The 24,923-nt window shown below is 39.1% G+C and overlaps 1 protein-coding gene across 2 annotated transcripts in view; it reads right to left on the minus strand.

Moving 5' to 3' along the window:
* Caap1 (caspase activity and apoptosis inhibitor 1) overlaps window positions 1–23,762 on the minus strand; it is a 53,972-nt gene extending 30,210 nt beyond the window's left edge. For both annotated transcript variants that reach the window (XM_036177623.1, XM_036177622.1), the window contains exons 1-4: window positions 23,444–23,762; window positions 18,608–18,808; window positions 17,781–17,865; window positions 16,419–16,494 (exon numbers count right to left, since the gene is read on the minus strand). In XM_036177623.1, the coding sequence (XP_036033516.1) occupies window positions 16,419–16,494; window positions 17,781–17,865; window positions 18,608–18,808; window positions 23,444–23,686 (605 nt within the window). In that variant the 5' untranslated portion in view covers window positions 23,687–23,762. The remainder of the gene's footprint in view (window positions 1–16,418; window positions 16,495–17,780; window positions 17,866–18,607; window positions 18,809–23,443) is intronic.
* Between the last annotated feature and the right edge of the window lie 1,161 nt (window positions 23,763–24,923).

Consider the following 24,923-nt stretch of genomic DNA (forward strand, 5'->3'; position numbering starts at 1 on the left):
AAAGTCTTCCCTAGGGGAGAACACACCAACTAATTATATTTGAAACTATATATACGTGTGTGTGTGTGTGTGTGTGTGTGTGTGTGTGTGTGTGTGTAACAATTAGAGTAGAGGTCATGAACTTGAGAGAGGTGGAGGGGAAGGGTTGGAGGAAGGAAAGGGGAGGAAGAACACTGTAATTCTATTTTAATTCAAAGAATAAAATATTTTTAAAAGATGATAGGGAAAGATTAGGCAAAAGGTAAAATACCTGCTAGTCATGTGACCCAGTACTTGAACAAGATGAGGAAATTCACTGACAAAAGAAAAAAAATCCTAGCGTAACAATTAGATTTCTATGATTTCAAAAACAGGGAAAAAATTTAGAGATAGCTACCAAAGCAACAAATAATCTCAGTCCTTCAAAACAACAAATAATCTCAGTCCTTCAAAACAACAAATATTCTCAGTCCTTCAAAACAACAAATAATCTCAGTCCTTCAAAGCTCTCCATATGAAATTGACAGGCAGACCATACAGACCATTAAAAGGAGGATTCCACCTATGGCCTCTGCAAAGTTCGATCCTACGATGTCTTAGTTCAGTTATCTGTTGCTGTGATAAAAGACCACAACCAAAAGCAACCTGGAGAAGAAAAGGGCCATTTTCATCTTACAACGCTCAGGTCACAATCCATGCCTCAGGTAGGTCAGGGTAGGAATTCAGGATAGGAACCTGGAAGCAGGGACTGAAGCAGAAGTCATGGAAGAGCACTGCTTACTGGCATGGACACCATGCTTTTTCAGCATGCTTTTTTTGTATACACCAAGACCACGTGCTCAGGGTAGCACCACCCACAGTGGGCTAAGACCTCTCAAATTAATCACAATCAAAGAAAGTGCCTCATAGACTTGCCTACAAGCCAATCTAATGGGGACATTTCCCAAATGAGGAGCTCTCTTCCCAAGGGACCCTAGCCTATATCAAGCTGACATAAAAAATTAACTAGTATATATGCTAAGGAATACCTGAGAGATTCTGAAAAAGTACCTATCTGCTTCTCATTTCTAAACAACTGGGTCACAATTTGTTTCAAAAAATCAGACTAGGAAAAGTTGGGAAGAGGTTTAAAATTCCAGAGGAGAAAAGTAAATGGTAAGTTTGAAAGAGTTCATCATACATGTTAAAATCATTCCACCAGGAATATTATTAAATTCCTTTAATCCCAACACTCGGGAGGCAGAGGCAGGTGAATCTCTATGAATTCAAGGCCAGCCTGGTCTACAGAGTGAGTTCCAGGACAGCCAAGGCTACATAGAGAAACCCTGTCTCAAAAAACTAAACACAAAAAAACAAAAAACAACAACAAAAAAATCCATACTTAATACAATTAAACATAACAGTGTCATACATTCCAGAGTAGTGATAGTAGTTGACTGAATCACAGGTCAATTTTCCAAATATATCATTCCCCAGCAAGCTCATATCTCAGGTCTATCTTAGGCTCCCCTTTTAAAAATCCCTTAACAGAAATATTTGGTTGTAATGTAAATTTGTGCTGCCTATTAATCAAGCTCAGGGGTATTCACAGTACTCAAATACTTTATTGCATTTAAATTTAATAAAAGTGGGTAATGAAAGACTCACTTCTAACAAATTCACGTTTTGTTAAAAAGATACTGACAGCAGTTAGCATTTGGTTAAACAGCATTCATTTTTTTAAAGTTATTTATACAAACATAGTCAAGGAAGTTTCTCTAACCAAATAAACTCTTAGCACTCTGCTGTCAGCTGAGCTGAACCACTAAACAGAAATCAACGTGTTCTTAGAAAAAAACAAAAGGTAGTGAGCAGCTGTATTATGCTAGCTCAACAGGAAAACTAACACAGCTACTAATGGCTGGCTTCCAACCGAGCTTAGTAACTACACAGACTATTATTTGAATATATAAAAGCTTATTAAATCAACCAACAACAGAGTTCCACAACATATCACTGCTAGGGTTCAACAACTGACGAGTGGTCACAAACAAATTTTAGTTGCTGCTCTTAAGACAAAAAAAGAGCCCAGTAATTCCTAAACTAAACCCTTTAGTGCAAAGCAGTCATCAAACCTCACCATTTATGCACTACATCCTCTTGTTCTTGCTTCTAAAGTATCTACTCTGGCTATAAAGAATATGTAAGAAAAACTGTTTTGAAGGTGGAATCACTTATAGATAAAGAAATCTAGCTATTATGTTAAACTAATGCAGTATAACTAATAACCAGTACCTCCAAACTAGTAACTAAATAAAGCCAAGTGATGCTTCTAACTATACTAAAGTTTAAGGCTCGCCAAAATCTGAGAGAGAGAGAGAGAGAGAGAGAGAGAGAGAGAGAGAGAGAGAGCGAGCGAGAGCGAGCTGGGTGTGGTGGCACCTTTAACTCCAGCACTCAAGGGGGCAGAGGCAGGTAGACCTCTGGGATCTCTGGAAGTTCTGGGCTAGCCAGGGCTACAGTGAGACCCTGTCGCAAACCAAAAAAAGAAGAGGATGAAAATAAGGAAACAAGGAAGGGAGGGAGGGAGGGAGATAGGAAGAGAGGGGGGAAGAAAGGAAGAGAAGAAGAAAAGGAGGAAAGAAGGATGGATGGGTCTCTGTATATGGTATTCAATCTCCATTGTCAACTTGACTAAGTTAGAATCAAGACGGAAAGTCATTTCTGGGTGTGTAGATGAGTATTTCCAGAAAGTTTAAGTTTACCCATGCTAAAGGTAAACAGCACCATCCCATGTGCTGGGGCCCCTGACTGAATGAAGAGAAAAGCACTGAGCACCAGCATCTGTCTCCCTGCTTCCTGACTGTGGATGTCATGTGACCAGCTGCCTCATGCTACTGATGCTGTGCCTCCCCATCATGATGAACTGTCTTTTCTTAAAGGTGAGTCAAAATAACACATCTTTCCTTAAGCTGTTTTTATTGGCTATTTTATCTCTGTCACATCAACAAGAAAAGTAATTAATGTGCCATGTCTTCTGTTTGACTTGCTATGATACTGTGTTTTGTTTTGAAACAGTGAACTTGTGGGAGTCGTCTTACTTCCATCATGTGGGTTCTGGAATCAAACTCAGGCTGCCAGACATGACAGCAGAGGTCTTTACCCGCTGAATCATCTTATGAGCCTTTTAGGCCACTCTTACTGTACGGGAGGGTCATGCATCTGCCACAGTGCACATGTGGAGATCAGTGCTGATTTCCAGGACTCAGTGCTCTCTCTACCTTGTAGGTCCCAGGGACTGAACTCAGGTGACAGTATTTGAGAGCAGAGGCCTTTACCCTCTGAGCCATCTCACTGGAAAATGAATAATTCTTAAAAAGTCCAATTCTCTCTATAAATTCTAAATTATTTTAAACAGTTCAGCTAGGTAGCTGTATTTCCAAAACTTAAGTATATCTTGTATATTAAAAAGTTAACATTAAGTCGGGCGGTGGTGGTGCACGCCTGTAATCCCAGCACTTGGGAGGCAGAGCCTGTGAGTTCCAGGCCAGCCTGGGCTTCCAAGTGAGTTCCAGGAAAAGGCACAAAGCTACTCAGAGAAACCTTGTCTCAAAAAAACAAAAGACAAACAAACAAAAAAAGTTAACATTAAAAGTTGAACTTGCTAGTCAATTCAAAGCATACCCTCTGCAAAAAAAGGTAAAAATGGCTGGAACAGTCCTAGAGTCCCATATATAACCGGCAGTGTTGAGAATTTCAGAATTTCCTATCCTCTAAAACTACAATACTATTTCCTCATTGCTCACTGCAACTTATTTTGAGAATTTCAGAGTTTCCTGTCATCTAAAACTACAATACTATTTCTACATAGCTCATCACCTATAGGGAAATACAAATTCATTTCCACTGACAAATCCTGCAATAAAAACGCATTCATTTAAAATTCGTAAAAAGGTATTTAGCAATAACAATTCTGAAGCATTGCTATGATTTCCCTAAAGTGTTTGTACTTTTATCCCTAACATTTAAAACTCCCCATGCTGGTTATTTTGCTGTCCTCGTCAAGACTTAAATTTCATTACAAACCCATTCTTTAGAGCATAACCATATTGTATGATAGGCCAAACAACCAGTCTCATCTTTACTGTGACTTGAACCGTAATAAAGCTTCTCTTCCAGCCAATCACCAGATGGAGTCGGCATGGAAATTCTCAGGCTCTGCACTATCTTATCTGTTATTTTTGCTAAGCAATTTATCTCGATTTCATAAGTTTTGACACAATTCCTAATTAAAAAGTTGAGATGGTAGTTTTTAGGCTATCTGCAATACAGTGGTAACTTAGCTTGTTTATTTCCTTACAAGGATTTACAAACTGTGGGTATTAGATATTCAGAGTTCTTAGATCTCGTTCTCTTTTTTTTTTTCTTTTTTGAGACAGGGTCTTGCAAGTTGCCCAGGATGTCCATGAATTTACTACTTCCTGCTTCAGCCTCTTAAGTGCCAGGTTTATAAACATTTGCTATTATACTCAACTGTCCTAGTTAGGTTTAAACTGCTCTGATAAAACACCATGTCCAAAACAAGTTGGAGAAGAAAGGGTTTATTTCAACTTACAGTTAGTTGCACAGTTGCACACAGTTTGTGAAGGGAAGTCAGGTACTGTTTACTGGCTTGCCTCCAATAGCTTGCTCTGCGGCTTTCTTACATAACCCAGGACTACCGGCCAGTCGCACAGCCCTCAGTGAGTGAGGGCCTCCCACATCCAGAAAATGCCCCTCAGACTTGCCTATGAGACAGTCTGATGGGGCATCTTCTCAACTGAAGTTTCTCTTCCCAGATAACTTGAGAAGGAAGGAAGGAAGGAAGGAAGGAAGGAGGGAGGGAGGGAGGGAGGGAGGGAGGGAGGGAGGGAGGGAGGAAGGAAGGAAGGAAGGAAGGAAGGAAGGAAGGAAGGAGGAGAGGAAGAGAGGAAGAGAATCACAGATATCAACCGACTGACCGACTGACCAAACTAGGATACCAACTTCACACTTACGAATTTCAAAGTAGCCAAGTGTCAAATTTTTTCATAACTACCTTTTTTGTTGTTATTTTGGAAAAAGAATAAATCCACTTTAAAGTAAGCAGGACTGGCGAGAGGGCTAGGAGATTAAGAGCACTTGCTGCTCTTCCAGAAGACTGGAATTCCATTACTAGCACCCACATTGCGGAGCTCACAACCGCCTGCAGCTAGCTCCAACTCCAGGGGACCTGATGCTTCCGGCCTCCGCAGGAACCTACCTGCACTTGTACACACATACCCACAAACACACATACACATCATGAAAAGTAAAACCTTAAAAACAATCATGGAAGTGAAAAGTAGCGAATAAGCTTTAAGCAGGGGAATATAAATAGTATGGGAAGAGAAAAGCATTTCAACACTGATCTTAGAGAAGAAATATAATTTGTATGTTTAAAGTTTTCTACACAGTGACTTAACATAAACTGTAAAGATAATTTTGGAACTTTTAGATTTTGTGCATAAACATTTTCATGTATTTCCATATCTAAAATTCCTTAGCATGTTGTAAGAAAACTAACAGAAATACATCATATTAAACACCACACACACAAATCCATGGATTCCTGCTGAAAGATGTTTGTAGTGTCTCAATTCTTGTAATGTTATGTCCTTTCTCATTAAAATTTCAATTAAAAAAAAAAGCCAATGTTGTCCATTGAAAGAAAACACAACTGTTTTTCATGTTAGGTTTTTAATTGTTGTTCTCTTTTCTCCCCACAATTCTGGGGAATGAATCATGGGTGAATATAGTGATATTTTATTTGTACTGAAATGTGATTTTATTTGTATATTAATAAAGTTGCTTTGGGGTCAGAGCAAGCCATAGCAGAAGCTGGATGGTGGTAGTGCACGCCTTTAATCTCAGCACTTCGGAGGCAGAGCTAGGCAGGATCTCTGTGTGTTCAAGGACACAGCCACCATGGCGACACACGCCTTTAACCTCAATACCAACCATAGAAGACCTGGAGGTCTGTACAGACAGGCAGTGATGAGGAGGTCATGCGGCTGGGTTTACAACCAATGAGAAGGCAGAACAGAAAATCTATATAAAAGACAGGACACAGGAAGTAGCTTTGCCGGAGAGGAAAGACAGAGCAGCAGTGAAGGGTAAGGTTTTCAGCTCTCAGCTATTGCTCTGACCTCTTGGCTTTTAACTCTGCAATTGGCTCTGTGTTTCTTATTTAACAAGACGGTTACATCTACAGGTGGATTTAGCAAGAAATTTACACTGAGCTATCTCCACAGCCCTTAAGATGCAATTTAATCTTGCCGGACGGTGGTGGCACATGCCTTTAATCCCAATATAGGAGGCAGCGATAGGCGGATCTCTATGAGTTCGAGGCCAGCCTGGTCTACAGAGTGAGTCCCAAGACAGGCTCCAAAGCAACAGAGAAACCCTGACTTGGGAAGAAAAAAAAAGGAAGAAGAAGAAAAAGAAGAAGAAGAAGGAGAAGAAGAAGAGGAGGAAGAGGAAGAGAACTGGGATTAAAAAGCTTGCCACAGTGGCACATACCTATAATCTCAGGATTTGGAAGGTAGAGAAAGGAGGACCAGACAAACAGCTTGGGGAACCTGAGACTCACCTGTCTCAGAACAAAAAAATAAGTAAAGCAATGGCTCCGCAGGTGAAGCACTTACCATGCAAGTCTCATGACCTATGTTCAAGCCCCAGAAGCCACGAAAATGCAAAAGCAGAGAACCATCTCCACAAAGTTTTCTGGGCTTTCACACATGCACTATGTATGTATGGTACATGCACATCCACACTCACACATCACACACAGAGACAGGAATAAATAATAATGATGACAAAAATACAATAAAAACAAAACACCAAGTGTGAAGTGCAAATGACCAGATAAGATCACACATACTTTTATGACCCCTGCACTTAGAAGCACAAGACTCAAGTTCAAGGCCAGTTTAGGCTACATAATAACACTTTTGTTTTGTTTTGTTTTTCTAGACAGGTTTCTCTGTGTAACATTCCTGGCTGTCCTGGAACTCCATTTGTAGAGCAAGCTGGCCTTGAACTCACTGAGATCCATCTGCCTCTGTCTCCCAAATGCTGGGATTAAATGTGTACACTACCACCACCCTGTATAACAACACTTTTCTCACACACACACACACACACACACACACACACACACACACACACACACACACTCATAATGCAAAAATACCAAGATACATTTTTTAACTACAATATCTCAAATATTGTACATTCATAATCTTGGAAACTGAGGCTGGAAAAATGGATCAGCAGGTAAGAGCCCTAAATATTCTTGCAGAAGACCCCAATTCAGTTCTAAGTGCCTACACAATAGATCACAATCATCTGTAACTCCAGGTCCAGGAGACCCATTGCTCTCTTCTGGCCTCCAAGAGAAATGCACAAATGCACATGGTGCATACATACACACAAGAAAAAAAAAAGGAAATAAATATTTAAATAATTTAATTAATTAAAAAATAATATCATAAACTGAAGAAAGATACTTTTATTTCCTCTTTTCCTTAGCTGAGAAACTGATATATTTCCTAAACTAGCCTCTGGCTTTTATGCATTTTTTTCCTATAATCAGAGCTTCATTTATAGATACTTTTATACATTAAACATTTAGAAAAATGAAGTACTATGCAGCTGACTGAAATATACATGTCATATAAGGATACCAATACATAACTCCAAACAATGTTTGTCTTCCTAGAAAACTTCTTAACCTGTTATTTTTTCCACAAAAAAAAAGAAAAAAAAATCCATATTTTGATATATTACTGCTTGGAAACCAATTCAAAAAAAATTTTATATGTAATTTTTGGCTTACTTCCCAGGTTTTAGTAAGTACACTGCATTATTTTCCTATTGTTCCTGAAGTATTTAGCAGATTAAAACAAGATAAATCTACTCCCAAACAGTTCTGCAGGCCAGCAATCCAAACAGAACCTCAGGTAAGGAGAACCAAGGTGGAAACAGTGCTGAATGCCTTCAAGAGGCTACAAGAAAGAGCAATCTCATTTCTGTGATTCATCACCCCCTAAAAGACCACTTACATATCTTAGTTTATGGCTACCTCTTCCATCTTCAAAGCACATCCACTTTAACCTCCGAATCTGCAGTGAAGTCCACTTTTGCCTAATAAAAGGACTACTGTCCCTTGCTTGCGAATTACTGATGCTTATAACCCTATTATAAACTGAAAATGCTGGATGGAATGATGGGCACATGTATAATGCCAGCGCTCACAAGGCAAAAGTGAGAGGGTCAGGAACGCAGGACCAACCTCACCTACATAGAGTGAGAAGCCCAATTGAGGCTACATGAGACAGTCAGAAAACACAAGGCAAAATAAAAATATAGTTAACTGTATTTAATATACCTAACCAACTGAATACCACAGCTTACCCTGGATTACTTTAACCATGCTCAGAGTACTCATATTAGTCCATAGTCAACTGAGCAAAATAATTCACAACAAAGCCTGTTTTTAACTGATACTGAAAAACTTCATTAATAAGGTGCTATATAAAATTTCCACCTACTTTTATTGGGTTCTGGGAATCACATTTACATTGGTCAGCTTGTGTAGCTAGTGTTTTTACCTACTGAATCAACTCCCTGGTCCTACTCAACCATTTCTAATATTTTCACACAAATGTATCTTTATGGTTTCTGAGTCTTTAGTTTAAGAATCCCACATTTCCAAGCCTGACTACCTGAGAGCAATTCCTACAACCCACAATTAGAAGCAAAGAAAACACACACAGAGACACAGACACACACACACACACACACACACACACACACACACACCAAATAAGTAAGTAATGACATCTTAAAAATACCAAGGAGCTGGGTGGCACACCTGTAATCCCAGCACTTGGGAGGCAGATCCAGGTGGATCTCTGTGAGTTCAAGGCCAGCCTGGTCTACAGAGTGAGATCCAGGACAGGCACCAAAACTACACAGAGAAACCCTGTCTCAAAAAAAAAAAACCTAAAATTAATTAGTTAATTAATTTTATTTAATTTAATTAAAAATACCAAGGATAAGGATTAGTGAGGATGTGGAGAACACAGAAGACCTTGCAAGCAGGTGGTAAGAATGTAAATTGTACAACCACTGTAGAAAATAGTATGGAAGTTTGCTATGGATATTGCTCTGTATAAATAAAATGCTGATTGGCCAGTAGCCAGGCAGGAAGTATAGGTGGGACAAGCAGAGAAGAGAATTCTGGGAACAGGAAGGCTGAGTGAAGAAACAGTGCCAGCCGCCACCATGAGTACTAACATGTAAGATACTGGTAAGCCACGAGCCGTGTGGCAAGATATAGATTTATAAAAATGGGTTAGTGTAAGATGTAAGAACTAGATAGCTAGAAGCCTGAGCCATTAGGCCAAACAGTTTAAATAATATAAGAGTCTGTGTGTTTATTTTATAAGTGGGCTGTGGGGCTGCCAGAGCTTGGCAGGAGCTGAAGAGAAACTCTCCAGCTACAGAAGTTCTCAAAAAAGTTTTTTAAAAAAAGTAAAAAAGAAAAAAGCAACTCTATATATACACCTCATGGATATATTCACATTTTGTTTACATTGCAGTCTTATTCACAACTGCCAAGATATAGTATCAATCTATGAGTCCTACTATGGTAAATAAATGGGTAAAGAAACAGTAGTATACAATAATATATTGTATTTATACCTATTACACATAGATACACACATCCCATATACAGATATATGCATGCATATATGTATGTATGTATTGTGCTTTTTAAAATGATATCCTATCATTTGTAACCACATGAATGAGCCTGGAAGCCATTAAACTAAGTGAAATAAGCAGACATTAAAAAGGCGGGGGTGGGGATTATGGTAGAGCGCTTGCCTAGCAAGCACAAGGCCCGGGGTTCGATACTCATCTCAGAAAAAAAAAAAAAATCAGAAGCGAACTTCTGCCCTCCGGGGTTCTCCCATTGTGCTGTAAGCCTGTATTTAAGACCTCCTCCCTCCTTCAATAGTCTCATGCTTTTAAAGGGTTAATTTCTGAGCAGTGATTAATAACACAATATGATGCACTCGGGAAAGAGTCAGGATTTAGAATAATAACATTCTGAAACCCATGACAATAAGACATTAAAAAAAAAAAAAAAACAGGCATAGTGGCACATGCCTTTAATCCCAGCACTCTGCAAGTTTGAGGCCAGTCTGGTCTACATAGTGAGTTCTAGGACAGTCAGAGTTACATAATGAGATCCTATCTCAAAAAAAAAAAAAAAAAAAAAAAAAAGCCAAAAAAACAAACAAGAAAATCAACCAACACCATGATTTCAGTTACATATGCAATCTTAAGAGATTCCAATATACGGCTGGAGAGACAGCTCAACAGCTCAGCAGTTAAACACACTTGCTGCTCTTAAGGAGGACTTGGGTTCAGTTCCAAACACCTACATGGCACCTCAGAACCCACTGTCTAGAACACAGCAGTTTCAGGAATTCTGATACTCTCTTCTGGCCTCTCAGGTATTGCATGCATGTGATGAAGGCATACGTGTGGGCAAAACACTCATTAATAAAAATAAATAAATCTTTTTAAAAAATTAACTACACTGAAACAGAATAAAATAGTGTTTACCAGGGTAAGGAGAAAATGGCATATAGGTCAAAGTGCACAAAAGTTGTAGTTAGATCTAATCTAATCTAGAGGTCTAATGCATGAGGTGAGGACTATAGCTAGCTAAAAACAATATGCACAGGAGGTTGACTGAACTAGATTTTAGATGCTGCTACAATACACAAAAACCAAATAAGCAAGGTGATGGATAGTCTTATGTGCTTACCTAACAGTCATTTTATAATGGATCAAACACCATGTACTAAACCTTACACGCAAGTAAAATGACAGCTGAACATTCCCAAAGGCCTTTTCTATATATACTTATATGGTCATGTAATTTCTCTTTCAATTTAGTGATATAAACTATGCTAATAGACTTTCTAACTAGGTTTTCTGATAAAATTCTTAAGAGTAAATTCTATAAGATGAGCAGTGTAATCACTTGATACACTGTTGGATTCTACATGCTAATATTTCTATCTGCTTATACCTGCAAACCTATATTCACAGGTTGAACTGGCTTAAAATCTCCAGTATGCTTTCGTGGCACTACTTATAAGATTGTGGATATTAAGAGTATGCAGAAATTTAAGGTAAACTGAAAAATCTCTTCATCTTTACATATATATACACACAGAGATATATCTGTCTATGAATAGTAACAGTTGGACTTATTGAACATTTCATTGGCTATAAATACACTAAACATGTTGCCTTCTAAGGAGCAGTTCAGGTGTGAATGCATCAGTCTTGATTTGGTGCTTCTTCAAAAGAACTTCATTCAACTTTCCAATTTCTCTGACATCAATCTTCATGTTTTCCATTTCTGTGAGAATATACTTGCATTTTGCAAGAAAGCCATGTATTTGCTAGTTCCATGGTTGTACATACAATGCCATATGTGGATTCTAATTTGTTTTAAGCTCACATATACCTATGAAGCATCTCCTTACTTTCTAATCTTGTCCTTTACTTACTTCCTTCAAATCAGAAAGATCTTCTCTATAGTATGGCCTTTACAAAGACGGAGGCCATGAATGGTTAAAGTTCTGTGTTTTCTCTTTAGTTTTGAGCTTTTGCCTTTGCTGTTTTATTTTCTCAATGTTCTTGTAGTTCATTACTTTATAATTTCTTTGAAATGTAAAGGAAATTCCCCTACTCAATTTAACCTCTCGTGTCTTCCAGTGTATTCACTTCCTTCTTAGTATCAGGACACAGATCAGATCAGAACCCATGTTAAAAACCTCACTGTAATTTTATGACCCCTTTTATCTCTAAATAAGGTTACATTCTGAGCCACCGTTGGGTAAGACCTTAACAAATGAATCTCCAGGACATACTTTAACCCATAAGATCTTCTCTCCTTATTCTTCCTGTAACACAAATTACTAAATGGTCTTTTAATTAAAAACCCAGAACCAGATATTGGGGTGAAAGCTGAATGATCAGAGAAGCAGAGCAAGCCACAGCCACCACCTCTTCCCTCACCAACTCATCCTGAAAAGCCTCAGCCTAGGCCTCTTGCCGAATGAGCTTCCTCAGCTGAAGAGACTTTAGTTCCTGTTTCCTCACACTTTATATACCTTTCTCCGCTCTGCCATATTACTTCCTGGGATTAAAGGCATGAGTGCTTCCCAACAAAGGCATAAGATCTCAAGTGCTGGGGTCAAAGGTGTGTGCCTCCACTGTATGGCTGTTTCTCTCCTAGACTGAGTCAATCTCATGTAGTCCAGGGTGGCTTTGAACTCACAGATCCAGACGTGTCTCTGCCTCAAGAATGCTAAGATTAAAGGTGTGTGCCACCACTGCCTGGCCTCTATGTTTAATCTAGTGGCTTGCTCTGTCCTCTGATCTTTAGGCACATTTTATTAGGGTACACAATATATCACCACATTTTCCCTATAGGGTCTTACGGTTTTTCAGTAGTATTCTGTATTTATCTGCCCATTAAGCCTGTTTAGGACAACAATTCAGTTCCCAGTCATAACCAATCTTTTTATCACTTAGCCTAGTGAGTTAAGAAACACAGAATAGTGTTAGTTCCCAAAATTACATTTGTGCTCTAACTATATTTCCTCAAGCAGTCCTATTATCTTGTTAAAGCTTTATTTCCTGTATTCTATTAACTTGGTGCTCAACAGAAGTAACTGAATTCCTTTCAGCCTTTTTTGTCTGCTCATGACGGACTATTCCCTTAGCATGCAGCCTGGTCACACATTGAGCCTTCACTACAGTGAAAAACAGCAGGTCACAGGACATGGGGAGTTTAAGCACCAAATATGCTAAGCTGGCTCTTCTGCTGAAGCCTGGAAAAAAAGGTTTACATGAATCTACCCACTAGTCAACCTCCCCTCAGATGAATAGAACTCAACTGACCTCAAAGTACAAAGCAAAATTCAAAAGGATACTATCAGTAAAGGCCTCTTAAGCTGCCTTTGCAAGCTTTGAGAAAAGGAAAATCTGTCTTTATTCTGTGGCTCCAATTTTGCTCAATAGCAAGGTGAAAGAAATACTCTGCCTGCATTCTGTCAGAACCCCTTAGTTTCCTGTCTTAGGTCTAGAGGTTTGCTTATGTGGGTTATTCTGTCCCAAGAAGCAGGGAAAAGGAGTCAGCAGCAGGAGCTAAAGCTAAAGGAGTCTTCCCACAGCCACAGCCCTCCCTTCCCAGAACCTTCACTTTACACTTCAAGATAACTCCCTCATCACAACTGACATTCTTTTAAAAAAATTGTTTTTTACATGCATTTATTTTTGTGGGGGTGTGTGTAGAGTTGTAGTGAGTGTCTGTGGGCAGGCTAAAAAAAAAAAAAAAAAAACAATTTTAGGGAGTCAGTTGTCTCTTTCCAACACTGACCATCAGACTTGATAGCAAATGCCTTGCCTAGTGATTCATCTCACTGGTCCTACATCATTCTTAGTAATAAAAACTGGAGTCTCAGCTACTTAAGAGGCTGAGGCATGGGGTCAGAACTACTGAATCCTGAAGCTGAGTGGTTATAAGTGCATACTGCTCTTCCAGGACTCAGATTTGGGTCCCAGCAACCATATCAAGCAGCCTGTAACTCTAGCTCCAGGGTATTTGACACCCTCTCTTGCCCTACAGATACCCATATATATGTTTATAATTGCTTTGTCTACCTGACAGAGCATGACAAAAAGTTCATGTGACCTGTCTAATCATACAGTGGGTTCTTTTTTTTTTTTTTTTTTAAGATTTATTTATTTACTATGTATACAGAAGAGGGTGCCAGATCTCATTATAGATGGTTGTGAGGCATCATGTCATTGCTGGGAATTGAACTCAGGACCTCTGGAAGAGCAGTCGGTGCTCTTAATCCATACAGTGGGTTCTTTATGACACTGGCTTTGTATCTTGTTTCTCTGTAAAACTTTTTCATCATAATATTTCAAAAGCTAGTTATTGAACTTTGTTGTTGTGTTTCTAGGGGTTAAACCCCAGGGTCTAGTTCATACTAAAAAAGAACTCAACTACTGAGCTAAAATCCATAGCTAGCCCTTGGTTGGTTGGTTGGTTTTGTGTATGGCTGTTTTTCCTGCATGTATCTCTGTGCATCCACATGAATGACTAACACCATGGAGGCTACAAGAGGATGCTGAAGTCCCTGGAGCTAGGATTCAAACCCAAGTGTTACAGTATCATGAATATAACTGACACTCATAATCACCTAGGGAATGGCGCTATATGTTGTGCTTTTATGGAGTAAGTAGGGCTTGTTGGAGGAAGTGTGTCACTGTGGGCGTGGGCTTTGAGGTTTCCAATGCTCAGGATAACATCCAATGTTTCAGTCAACTTCCTGTTGCCTGCAAGATGTAGGACTCTCATCTACTCCTCCAGGAGCACATCTGCCTGCCTGCTACCATGTTCCCCGCCATGATGATAATAGACTGAACCTCTGAAACTGTATTCGAGCCTCCCCAATTAAATGTTTTCCCTATAAGAGTTGTTGTGGTCCTGGTGTCTCTTCATAGCAATAAAACCCCTAATTATGACACCAAATCTTCTATAAGAGCAGCCTCTGCTTGTAAGCAATCTCTTGATGCAATTTTAAAAAGAACCAAATTTATATTCTAACTGAACAACCATTAAATGGCTTTCACACTAAAAAAAAAAAAAGGGTAGCGCTATTATTCAGGTCTGAGATAGTAAAGCATTAAACTTTAATAATCCCTAAAATGGAGGGAAATGAATAATGGGAAAATAAAAGTAATCAAGTAAAAACTGAATTCAAGGTTCTAAAAGTAACATCAAGAAACAAAACAATTAATTTAAGAAATTGAGGGCTGGGGATATACCTTGGTCGGACAAAGATTCCTAGCATGTGTGAAGTTCAATTCCTGGAACTAAAATGAAAAGGAAAAGGAAGGAAGGAACAGAAGGGAAAGAGAGAGAAGGGGGTAAGCAAGGGTATGGGAGAAGAAACTTAAAAGTACTAAAAAGCAACAGGTTTAGTGAATATTTAAACTAAGTAAACTGAGTGATGTGCATTTCTATATGTGCATAATATATATATAAAGGATTAGGATTGTTTTTAAAGGAAAGCTACTAAAATTATTTATTTAAAATATCAACTTTTTCTATGTTGTCAAATGACTTAAAGCAAGATGTACTAAGTCTGTTTCTCTCGAGGCAGCCAAGGAACATAGTAAGACATTTTCAAGGCTTGAGAAAATATAGACAACTTGATTAGCTATCTACACCTTTAAAAAAAAATTCTTGCCAGGCAGTGGTGGCGCACACCTTTAATCCCAGCACTCAGAAGGTAGAGGCAGGCAGATCTCTGTGAGTTCAAGGCCAGCCTGGTACAGAGTGAGTTCCAGGACAGCCAGGACTACAGAGAGAAACCCTGTCACACACACACACACACACACACACACACACACACACACACACACACACAAAAAAAAAAAAAAAAAAAAAAACCACCCACAAAATAATAAAACAATTTGAAAGTTTTTTAATTAGATTTATTTTCTTTTATATTTATGAGTGTTTTGCCTACATGTAAGTGGACCACATAATACCTGATGCTCAAGGAGTTAAGGAGTGAGTATCGAGTCCAATGGAACTGGAGTTATGGATGGTTGTGAGCAACCATGAGGGTGCTAAGAACCAAACTGGGGTCCTCCAGAAGAGCAACTAGTGCTTTTAACTGCTGAATCAATTCTCCAGCACCACTCTACACTTGTAATGTGCAACTGTCCCTTTGAGTGATACTTACCCAATAATACTCTATTCAACACGAAAAACAATCTAGACTTCAGCTTAAATACATACTTATTCATGTTACTGTCCACTAACAATGGTTCTCAAAATCTCAAGTACCTTTTATCATCATAATATTTCAATTATATGTATACATATATATTTTTTACAGTAATACACATATAAACGTACATGTAAAAATAAATAGGTCAAATGAACTTTTATATACATACATATTTATTTAAAGGTTCTCATACACACACACATTCAGACAATCATAATCTTCAAAGAGAGGCTGGAGAGATGGCTCAGCAGTTAAGAGCACTTCCTATTCTTCCAGAGGATCCAAGTTTGGCTCCCAGCATCCTCTTCAGGCAGCTCACAACCACTTATAACTCCTACTCCAGATCCAATGCCCTCCTCTGGCCTCCCACTACCCACATGTGACAATACACTCATACAAGCACACACACATTAATATTTTTTTTAATCAGGGATTTCAAAAGGATAACAAAGAAATTGTGAAATGAAAATGTTTGCGTTTTTAACTTACTGACTGATTAAATCAGGTGCCACTTTACAGCCATCATCTGCCTCCTCTTCCATATCGGAGTCCAAACCATTGTCACCTTATAAAAAAAAATGAACTACTGAAAACATGTCTATAAAATGATTTTACCATTATATAAAAGTGCCATCTTTAAAAGATACAAGTTTAAAAAAGTAATAAAATATTTTTCTATTACTGGTATTTTTAAAAATCAATTTTATCTATGTGTTTGTATGTGTGTATATGTGTGTGGGTAGGTACATGTATGCAAGTGCCCACACTGGGAGGAATTGTCATTGCAGATAGATGGGAGCCACTGAGTGTGGGTGTGGGAAACCATGCTCAGATACTCCAAAAGAACACCAAGTGTTCTTAATCCTAAACCATTCTCCAGCTTCCAGCGTTATATTTAAAATGGATTTTTTCATTGTCTTCCCTTTATCAATCACATACAAACAAGAAGGAGTATGTACATAATTAGGGACTATATACATAAATATGTATATATTTCCAGAACTACAAAACGCATTAAATCCTTTATTTTTGTTGTTGTTTGGGGTGTGTGTGTGTGTGTGTGTGTGTGTGTGTGTGTGTACATGCATGCATGCACCTATGTATGCACAATGGAGAAGATGCCTGCAGAGGCAGATGATATCAGATCCCCTGGGGATGGAGGTATAGGGAGCCACCTGATGTTATTTGGGAACCAACTCCAGTCTTAACCACTAATCAATCTCTCCAACCCCATTACTTTACATTAAAAAATTAAAAAAATCAGTCTCTAGAAGTTGAAAGAATCTGCTTTTGTTTCTTCTGTAATACAAGTGAGAAAATCCTCTCAAAGTTCCAAATCAAACCAAAAAAATAAAATAACTTGAAAATCAAAAATTCTAAAAGTTATCCATATCAAAGAACAATCTTTGTTTGGGAGACATAAATGCTGGAAATTTTCAAACAATTCTAATATTACATCTAAGTCTTGTGAGAACAGGAGAAATACACAATAGCTCATTATAAGTCATGAAGAAAATAAAGTAGAAAATGTCTTAATTATTTTGGAGGAAATGTAACTTCTTGGTGATTTTTTTACAGTACTTCTGATATTTTTAACTCATTTTATTATAATATACAAACATGGACTTATCTATATATTGGTTGGGGAAAACTATCAAATTTGGGGGTTTTTTGGAAATTCTATTCTAATACATAAATTTTATACTTCAGTACAAACAGAAGTAAAGATATTCTTCAGTGATTCCACAATAACGAAATTAATGTCACATTTAAGCAAGAGAAAGAAAACCTCAATATTTATGCAGAGAACCACTTAATAAGTTTGCAGAATGTAAAAATATTCATTCTTACCCTCAAGAATCTTCAAGATTTTTTTTTCAGACAGGAGCTCTAATTGTTCCTGGCATAGTTTTTTAATTTCTTCTACTGAACAGTTCTAAAGAAAATGACATTTAAAAAATGCATTTATGTACTATAGCTCCAATGTAAACTGGAAAACTGCAATTATAAGAAAAATTCCAATTAGTAAATTCTTATAATCAAACAAATTAAAGCCTCAAGAATATTCACATGAACATTTTTATGGGATGAAATCTGAAAAGCTGTCACTTGACATGAAAATTTCAGAGATTTGAATGGATTTATTATAAGGAAAAACTGAAGTACAAATCAGTCTTCCACATGCCTTTAATTGTATCTATTAACCTTATTTAATTCTTACAATTTAAATCTCCAGGGAGTGACTATATGAGTTACTCACCCTTACGATTAATACTACATATTTCCCTAATGTTTTCAGGAACACATACAAGAAAACAGGTATAAACTTGATCAAACACAAGCTACTACAAACCATTGTTGCAGATTGTTACACAGCAACATGTTATTCTTCAGTACTAGAAAGATACCTTGTAACTCCAATTAGTACCATTACCGGGAAATAATAAAATTATTTCCACTGGGCCAATAAATGATTTGCCTAAATATTTTTCTTTAAAAAAATAAAATGCTTCAACATATAAGGTCACTTAAGGTTCTCCAAATTCTCTTCCTTGCATTCTTTCAAGTAGCTTGCTCTAGGTTAGAACATCCACTCACAAACTACATTCAGTGAAATGACTGCTACACAAGAAGGTTCTCTTTCCACGTGTGTGCAGCCTCCTAATCCAGCAAAGTACCTTCAGCACATCAGGAAGCATCTTCTGTAACTTCTTTTCTCCTATTATACAGAAGCACTGCTGGAGCATTTCCTTTTTGTCTGATATATAGAAACTAACTGGTTTTAATGAAACAGTCAGATCCAGTCCACCTTCTTCAACATCACTGTGCTCTGCCAAGAATAATTCTTTTTCCAGAGTTGGCAGAAGACACTTGGTTTCCTACAAGTAAAAAAATAAGGAATTATTAAATAACACTATTTAAAATACTTAAGAGTGTATGCATGACACCATCTATTGTACTAAATTATTCTTCATTAAACACTTCTAAATTCCTGTTGTTTGCACAATTATCTATCTAAAGTCCAAAGAGAAAATCTAGTTGTTCACCACTCCTTAATTTTACTCTTCACTCTGCAGTTAACACAAGCAGTCTTAATAAAAGACAAACATATCTCGGAAGACACAAATGAAAATATACTCCATGAGGACTATTTCCTAAAATTTTAGACTTGAAGTAGAAGATTCCTTCAGGGGCCATTCATGCAAAAGATATAAATGCTTTGTCATTCTACTTAAATTCACATCAAGAAACAAAACAGCAGCAAATGGTACAAACTACAATTAAAAAGCCGTACTCCAACCACCAGCTATCATTGTTAAACTGCTGTATGAGTTAGTCATATTCAAGAGGTTCAAAGAGTTTCAATAATTTAAGACATTTCTGACGCGCAAGGTTCGATCCTCAGCTCAAAAAAAAAAAAAAAAGAGAGAAAATTATACTTGCTATCCCTATAACTAGTCAGTCTTTCCAAATCTACTTCCAAAATTCTGGTCCATAATCTTTCCTAGATTATAGCAGCCATGAAGCTGTGGTCCCCATGTTCAGGATGAGATTTCAGTTTTGTATACCATTACAAGATGAATTTTCTAGATGGGTCCTTACTTATCCTAGTTTAAAACAATTAAATGATTCCAAGCTGTTCTTATGATACTATGTTGGACCTGGCCCTTCATGCTCACTTTTTAGGTTCGCAGCACAAGGACCTTCTCCGAATTACTCAAATACACACCTCCTTCCCTCAGCTCACAGAGGTGGGGCTTCTGTGTATCTTTTCTATAAGATTGCCTTTCCTCCCTCCTTCCCCTACACTACACCATATCACACGATTAACAAGTGCAGATGCTTGTCAGATATGAATCTGAAAGGCAACATGGGGTGGGAAAGCCTAAGAGAGCTCTAATAATTTTGTATTTTCTTTTTTCAATTTAAAATTGTTTATTGCTATTGTATGAGCATACAATGTGTGAGCTTCACACTCACACATGGCGGTCAAAGGACAACTTTAGATAGGGATTTGCTCCTTCCACAGTAGTTTCAAGGATGGAACTCAGGTGTAAGGCTTATGCAGCCCCACTGGGCCATCTCACTGGCTCTTAAATTTTCTTTTATAAGAGTGCTTTTTTAGGGTAGGCAAGATGGTGCCCATCTTTAATCCTAATACTAGAAAGGGAGAGGCAGATGGATCTCTGTGAGTTCAAGGCCAGCCTGACCTACACAATGAATTCCAGGATAGTCAGGGATACACACTGAGCCCTCACTGAAAATAAATAAAAAACAAACAAAAACCAATTAAGCTTGTAAAGCCCTACCAATGGTCAAGTTCTAATAAGCATGTAAGGAAAATATTATGAACTACTGTGGAATATACATAAACCCAACTCAACCCACAATAAAAATTAAAGCTATAGGCTAGTCTAATTAAGATTCACCCCAGCACTTGGGAGGCAGGTGGATCTTTGTGAGTTAGAGGCTAAATAGTATCAGGACAGCCAGGGCTACATAGAGACTCAAAAATAAAAAAATAAAAAAATATCTACCACAAAGTAAAAATACTTCATACAATACACAGATCCAACACACCAGACAGGGCTTATCCCAAGACAGTACATATAGTTTAATATCAACTAGCTTACCAATACTTAAACAACAAAATTACACTAGCTGAAGCAATCACATAAACAGCAAGCATGCCAGGAAGCCACATGATAAAGACATACCCACCAGGTGAAGAAAATTCCCTAACCTGACTAAAGCCACCTCTCACAATCTGTCCCAAATATACTTACTGGACAACATAGAACAGTCCCACTAGAGCTGGGTGTGTAGCTCAGTGCTAGAGCATTAGCCTAGCAGGTTCAAGACCCTGGGTCCAGCATAGGAGAGGAACAAGAGAGGAAGGAGAGTCTTGCTTTAAAAACAAAACAGGAAGAGAATGCCTGTTGTCACTGCTGCTAGCTAATACTACACTAGATTTTGATGATACAAAATTAATAACAAAGAAAGTGCTAAAAAAGTAAAAACGTCCAGTGTGAGCACAATATTACAGAAAAATCACTAATAACAAATACTATGACTAGACAGAAGAAAAATCATACTGATAGTTTCACCCACAAGTCCCAACTTAAAGCTGTAATGTTAGAGTATGAGGCTGGAGAGATGGCTCAGCAGTTAAGAGAACTTGCTGCTCTTCAGAAGATGGAAACTGGGCTCCCAGCACCTACTATGGTCTTAAAATCACCTATATCTAGCTCCAACAGACCTCATGCCCTCTTCTGTCCTCTCTGGACACCTGCACTCATGTGGCACACACTCAAATGGGACACACACACACTTCTTTTTTAATCTTACAAACTGTAAGAAAAGTCGGCAAGGTGGCTTAGCATGTAAGGGTGCTTGCTGCCATCCTGACAACCTGAGCTCAATCCTTGGACTCCATGAACTGTAGAGAACCAACACCTCCAAGTTGTCCTCCCATTCCACAGTTGCTGTGTGTGTGTGTGTGTGCGCGCACACACACACACACACACACACACACACACACACACAATAAAATTTGTTAAGTATTAAAAGAAAATACAGAAAGATCTTCCAAAACACAAAATCTGGAAAGCAAAAGAAACTACCAGCCCTGGCTACAAAGAAATCAAAGGCTCCAGCACCCCATAAACAAAGTTGCAACATTTTCTGTATACACTACACAAAGGTTTAAAACTAAAGCTCACTATAAATACGTGAAGACTTCTCAGTGAAACACTGAATAAAAGAACAACACGCAAAGGATCTATACAACGATACAAGGAATCAAACAGAAAATAAAAATGTAAACATGTTCAGTATCACTATTCATCAGGAAAATACATATTAAAACAATGTTGCCCGGGTGCAGTGGCACATGCCTAAATTTAATCCCAGTGTTCAGAAAACAAAGGCAGACAAATATTTTTGAATTTGAGGTCTGCCCGTTCTACAAATTCCAGACCAGTAGGCACTATATAGTGAAACCCTGAATCAAAAAAAGAAGGGCAATATTCACTTGGCCCTTTAGTCTGATGACAGCTCTCTGAAAGAAGACAGACTACAGGAATGGTGTGGTGGGGCACACCTGTAATACCAGCGTTCCAAGGACGGAGGCAGGAGGGCGGATGCTAAGTTTCAGGCCAGCCTGGTCTACAGAGCATACATACAGCAAGTTCCAGGCTAGCCAGGGCTACACAGTTGGGGGGTGGGAGGGAAGGGGGAGCAGCACGATGTTAGGAGGATAACATACACTGGTGGAGATTTACAAAGATGAATACTTGTAGCTATAAATCAGTAATCTTTCTTTAAAAGCATTTGGTTCTATTTCCCAACATGTCTGTTTCACTCTAAAAGGTTTAGGTTCACAGATCAAGGGATTAGTCCATCTTGGCTGTGAAGCTCTAGTATCATGAGCATGAAGCATTTGGTCAATATATCATCTGCAGCCAGGAACTAAAGAAAATGAATTCATCGCTTTTTTTTTTTAATCCATCACTTTATAAAACGCATATACAGGGTTGGGAATTTAGCTCAGTGATAGAGTACTTGCCTAGCAAGCACAAGGCCCTGGGTTCAATCCTCAGCTCCCAAAACAAAAACAAACAAACAAACAAAAAACGCATATACTTTTGACATTGCAATTTCACTACTGTAGCTCTATGCCTATGTAACTCTTGCACAAGATCCATGAACATGTTTCATTTGGTATTTTATGTAAAAATTAAGAAAACTAAAAACCTAACCATTAATCAATAAAGATATGTGGATACTGGGAAGTCCCTAAAACACACCACGTACAGAAGGAACCCCATTCAACGCCGGCATATTACCCAATTATGTACGTAAAAGGAAACCATTAAAAGTGGCTGCATATCAACAGAAGGTATGCATATCAAGCGGCAGTACGAAGGGCTTTCAACTTCTGCCTTAATCCCGTTTTCGATGGATTTTAAGAACACCTTCGTTTTATTGTAAGTTACAAACTACTGTTTTTAAATGGGATTATCGCGACAGGTTGATGACGCACAAAAAACATTTTTTGGTCCCAGGTGTTGAATTCAAATGTAAGAACTATGAAATTCTTGCAGTTGTGACTGTGGGTAAAACTTTCGAACTTGGGTCTCAGTTATTTGATTTTTTTTTTCCATGTGTAATGTGAAAATAATGAGAATCCATTAAAACGGCAAGGGTATGATCAGTGCTTACACTGGCATTTGTTAACTAGTTCCCGACCCAACGAAGCCTCTCCCGAGATCCGGAACAGCACGAGTAAAAAGAGCTACGAAAAGTTTAATAGGAAACGGGTACTGAGCAGTCAATTCAGAAACTTGGGAGTTCAAAACATGGGGACGGGTTCCACCGGACTCAGAACAGAACCGGCGGCCCTGGGGACCCCGGCACTAACAATGAGCTCCTGTGCGCGCCCGCCCGGCTCCGCAGCCCGGCTCTCCTGAGGGGCCGCAGCTCCGGGGACCGGCGCGAGGCGAGGCACGCACCTGCTGCAGGGAGCCCGAGACGCTGGAGGACGAGTCGGTGCTCCTCCGCTTTCGGCGTTCGCTCCGTTCCGCGCCGCCCGCCACACTCGCCCCGCCGCCGGCGCCCCCGCAGCAGCCGCCGCTCCCGCAGCCGCCCGCGGTACCGCCCAGCACGGGCACCAGGTCCGGGGCCGCGAGCGCAGCGGCCGCCTCCTGCCCGCTCCGCTTGCGCCGCTTCTCCCGGGAAGACTTCTTCCCCGTCATGGTCCCCGCACCGCAAGCATCGGCGACAGTCAGCGGTCTCTGCAGCAACAGAACACCGCTTCCGTAGCGGCCGGCGGGGTTGGCGCAGGCTTGACGTCACTTCCGGTCCCGGCGCGTTTCGCAGTCTGTCGTTTCTGGAGGAAGGACCCGGCCGCGCTGTGCTAGCAGCTGAGGTGGTCTTGAGCTCGGAAGGTGACGTGTGGGCCAGTCGGGCTCAGTGTGGTTGGTTTTTTTTTTTTTTTTTTCCAACCTCAGCGAAGAGCCGAAGGTGGAGTTTTCAAAAAAATCTTTGCCTTGTGGATAACTCTTTGTAGTGTTTGTCAGCTTACAAATACGTTCGTGAGTAATTCTCCTTTGCCTCCAAGTTCCACGTGTGATACCAACAATATAGCAATAAAAAGAATCTCGGGGAGGGGGGGGTTTCCTCTCATTACGACCTCATTTGCGTCTTTAAGTGTTCTTTAAAGTGTTCTTTAAAGAATTGTTCAAGAATAGCGGTCTTGTGCTTCCGTATCTTTTCTCATTAATACTAATTTCGAGACATGATTCCATGTTACTTTTAAAGAAATGTGGGGGCGGGGAGAGTAAAACGTTTAAAAAGAAAGGGTCTGGCTGTAATATTTCGCAGTGTTTAGTGAGCTCAAAGTTTTTATTATGGAGTCAAGAAAATGGCCACCTGTGGAGATGAGTTCTAGCTGCCTCAGGGAAAGTTCCTCAAATAGCCTAGGGAGAGGAACTCCTTCGTTTGTTTTTCTTTCTTGTTGTCTGGTCAGACCTACAACTCTTGGGCTTAATTGTCCCTGCCTCTACAATAGGTGGAACTATAAACCTTGTGAAGTCTGAATTTGAATAGATTTGTGGATTTGTTTTGTTATTGTTGTGTGACATAAGAAACACAGCTCTCCTCTTTTTTATTTTATTTTATTTTTTGGTTTTTCGAGACAGGGTTTCTCTGTGTAGCTGTGCGCCTTTCCTGGAACTCGCTTTGGAGACCAGGCTGGCCTCGAACTCGGAGATCCACCTGCCTCTGCCTCCCGAGTGCTGGGATTAAAGGCATGCGCCACCACCGCCCGGCCACTGCTCTCATCTTAAAGGGAATAAGAGTTTATCTGGTCACTGGCCTGAGAAGCACAGGTCTAGATTACTCTAAATTCTGTGTTCCAATGTGGAAGCAGTTTCATGAAGTTTTTTTTTTTTTTTTTTTAAATATAGTTTTACAAAACAAAGATAAGTCAAG

The sequence above is a fragment of the Onychomys torridus genome, chromosome 2 (genome assembly GCF_903995425.1).
Source record: "Onychomys torridus chromosome 2, mOncTor1.1, whole genome shotgun sequence".
In the NCBI taxonomy this organism is placed as follows: domain Eukaryota; kingdom Metazoa; phylum Chordata; class Mammalia; order Rodentia; family Cricetidae; genus Onychomys; species Onychomys torridus.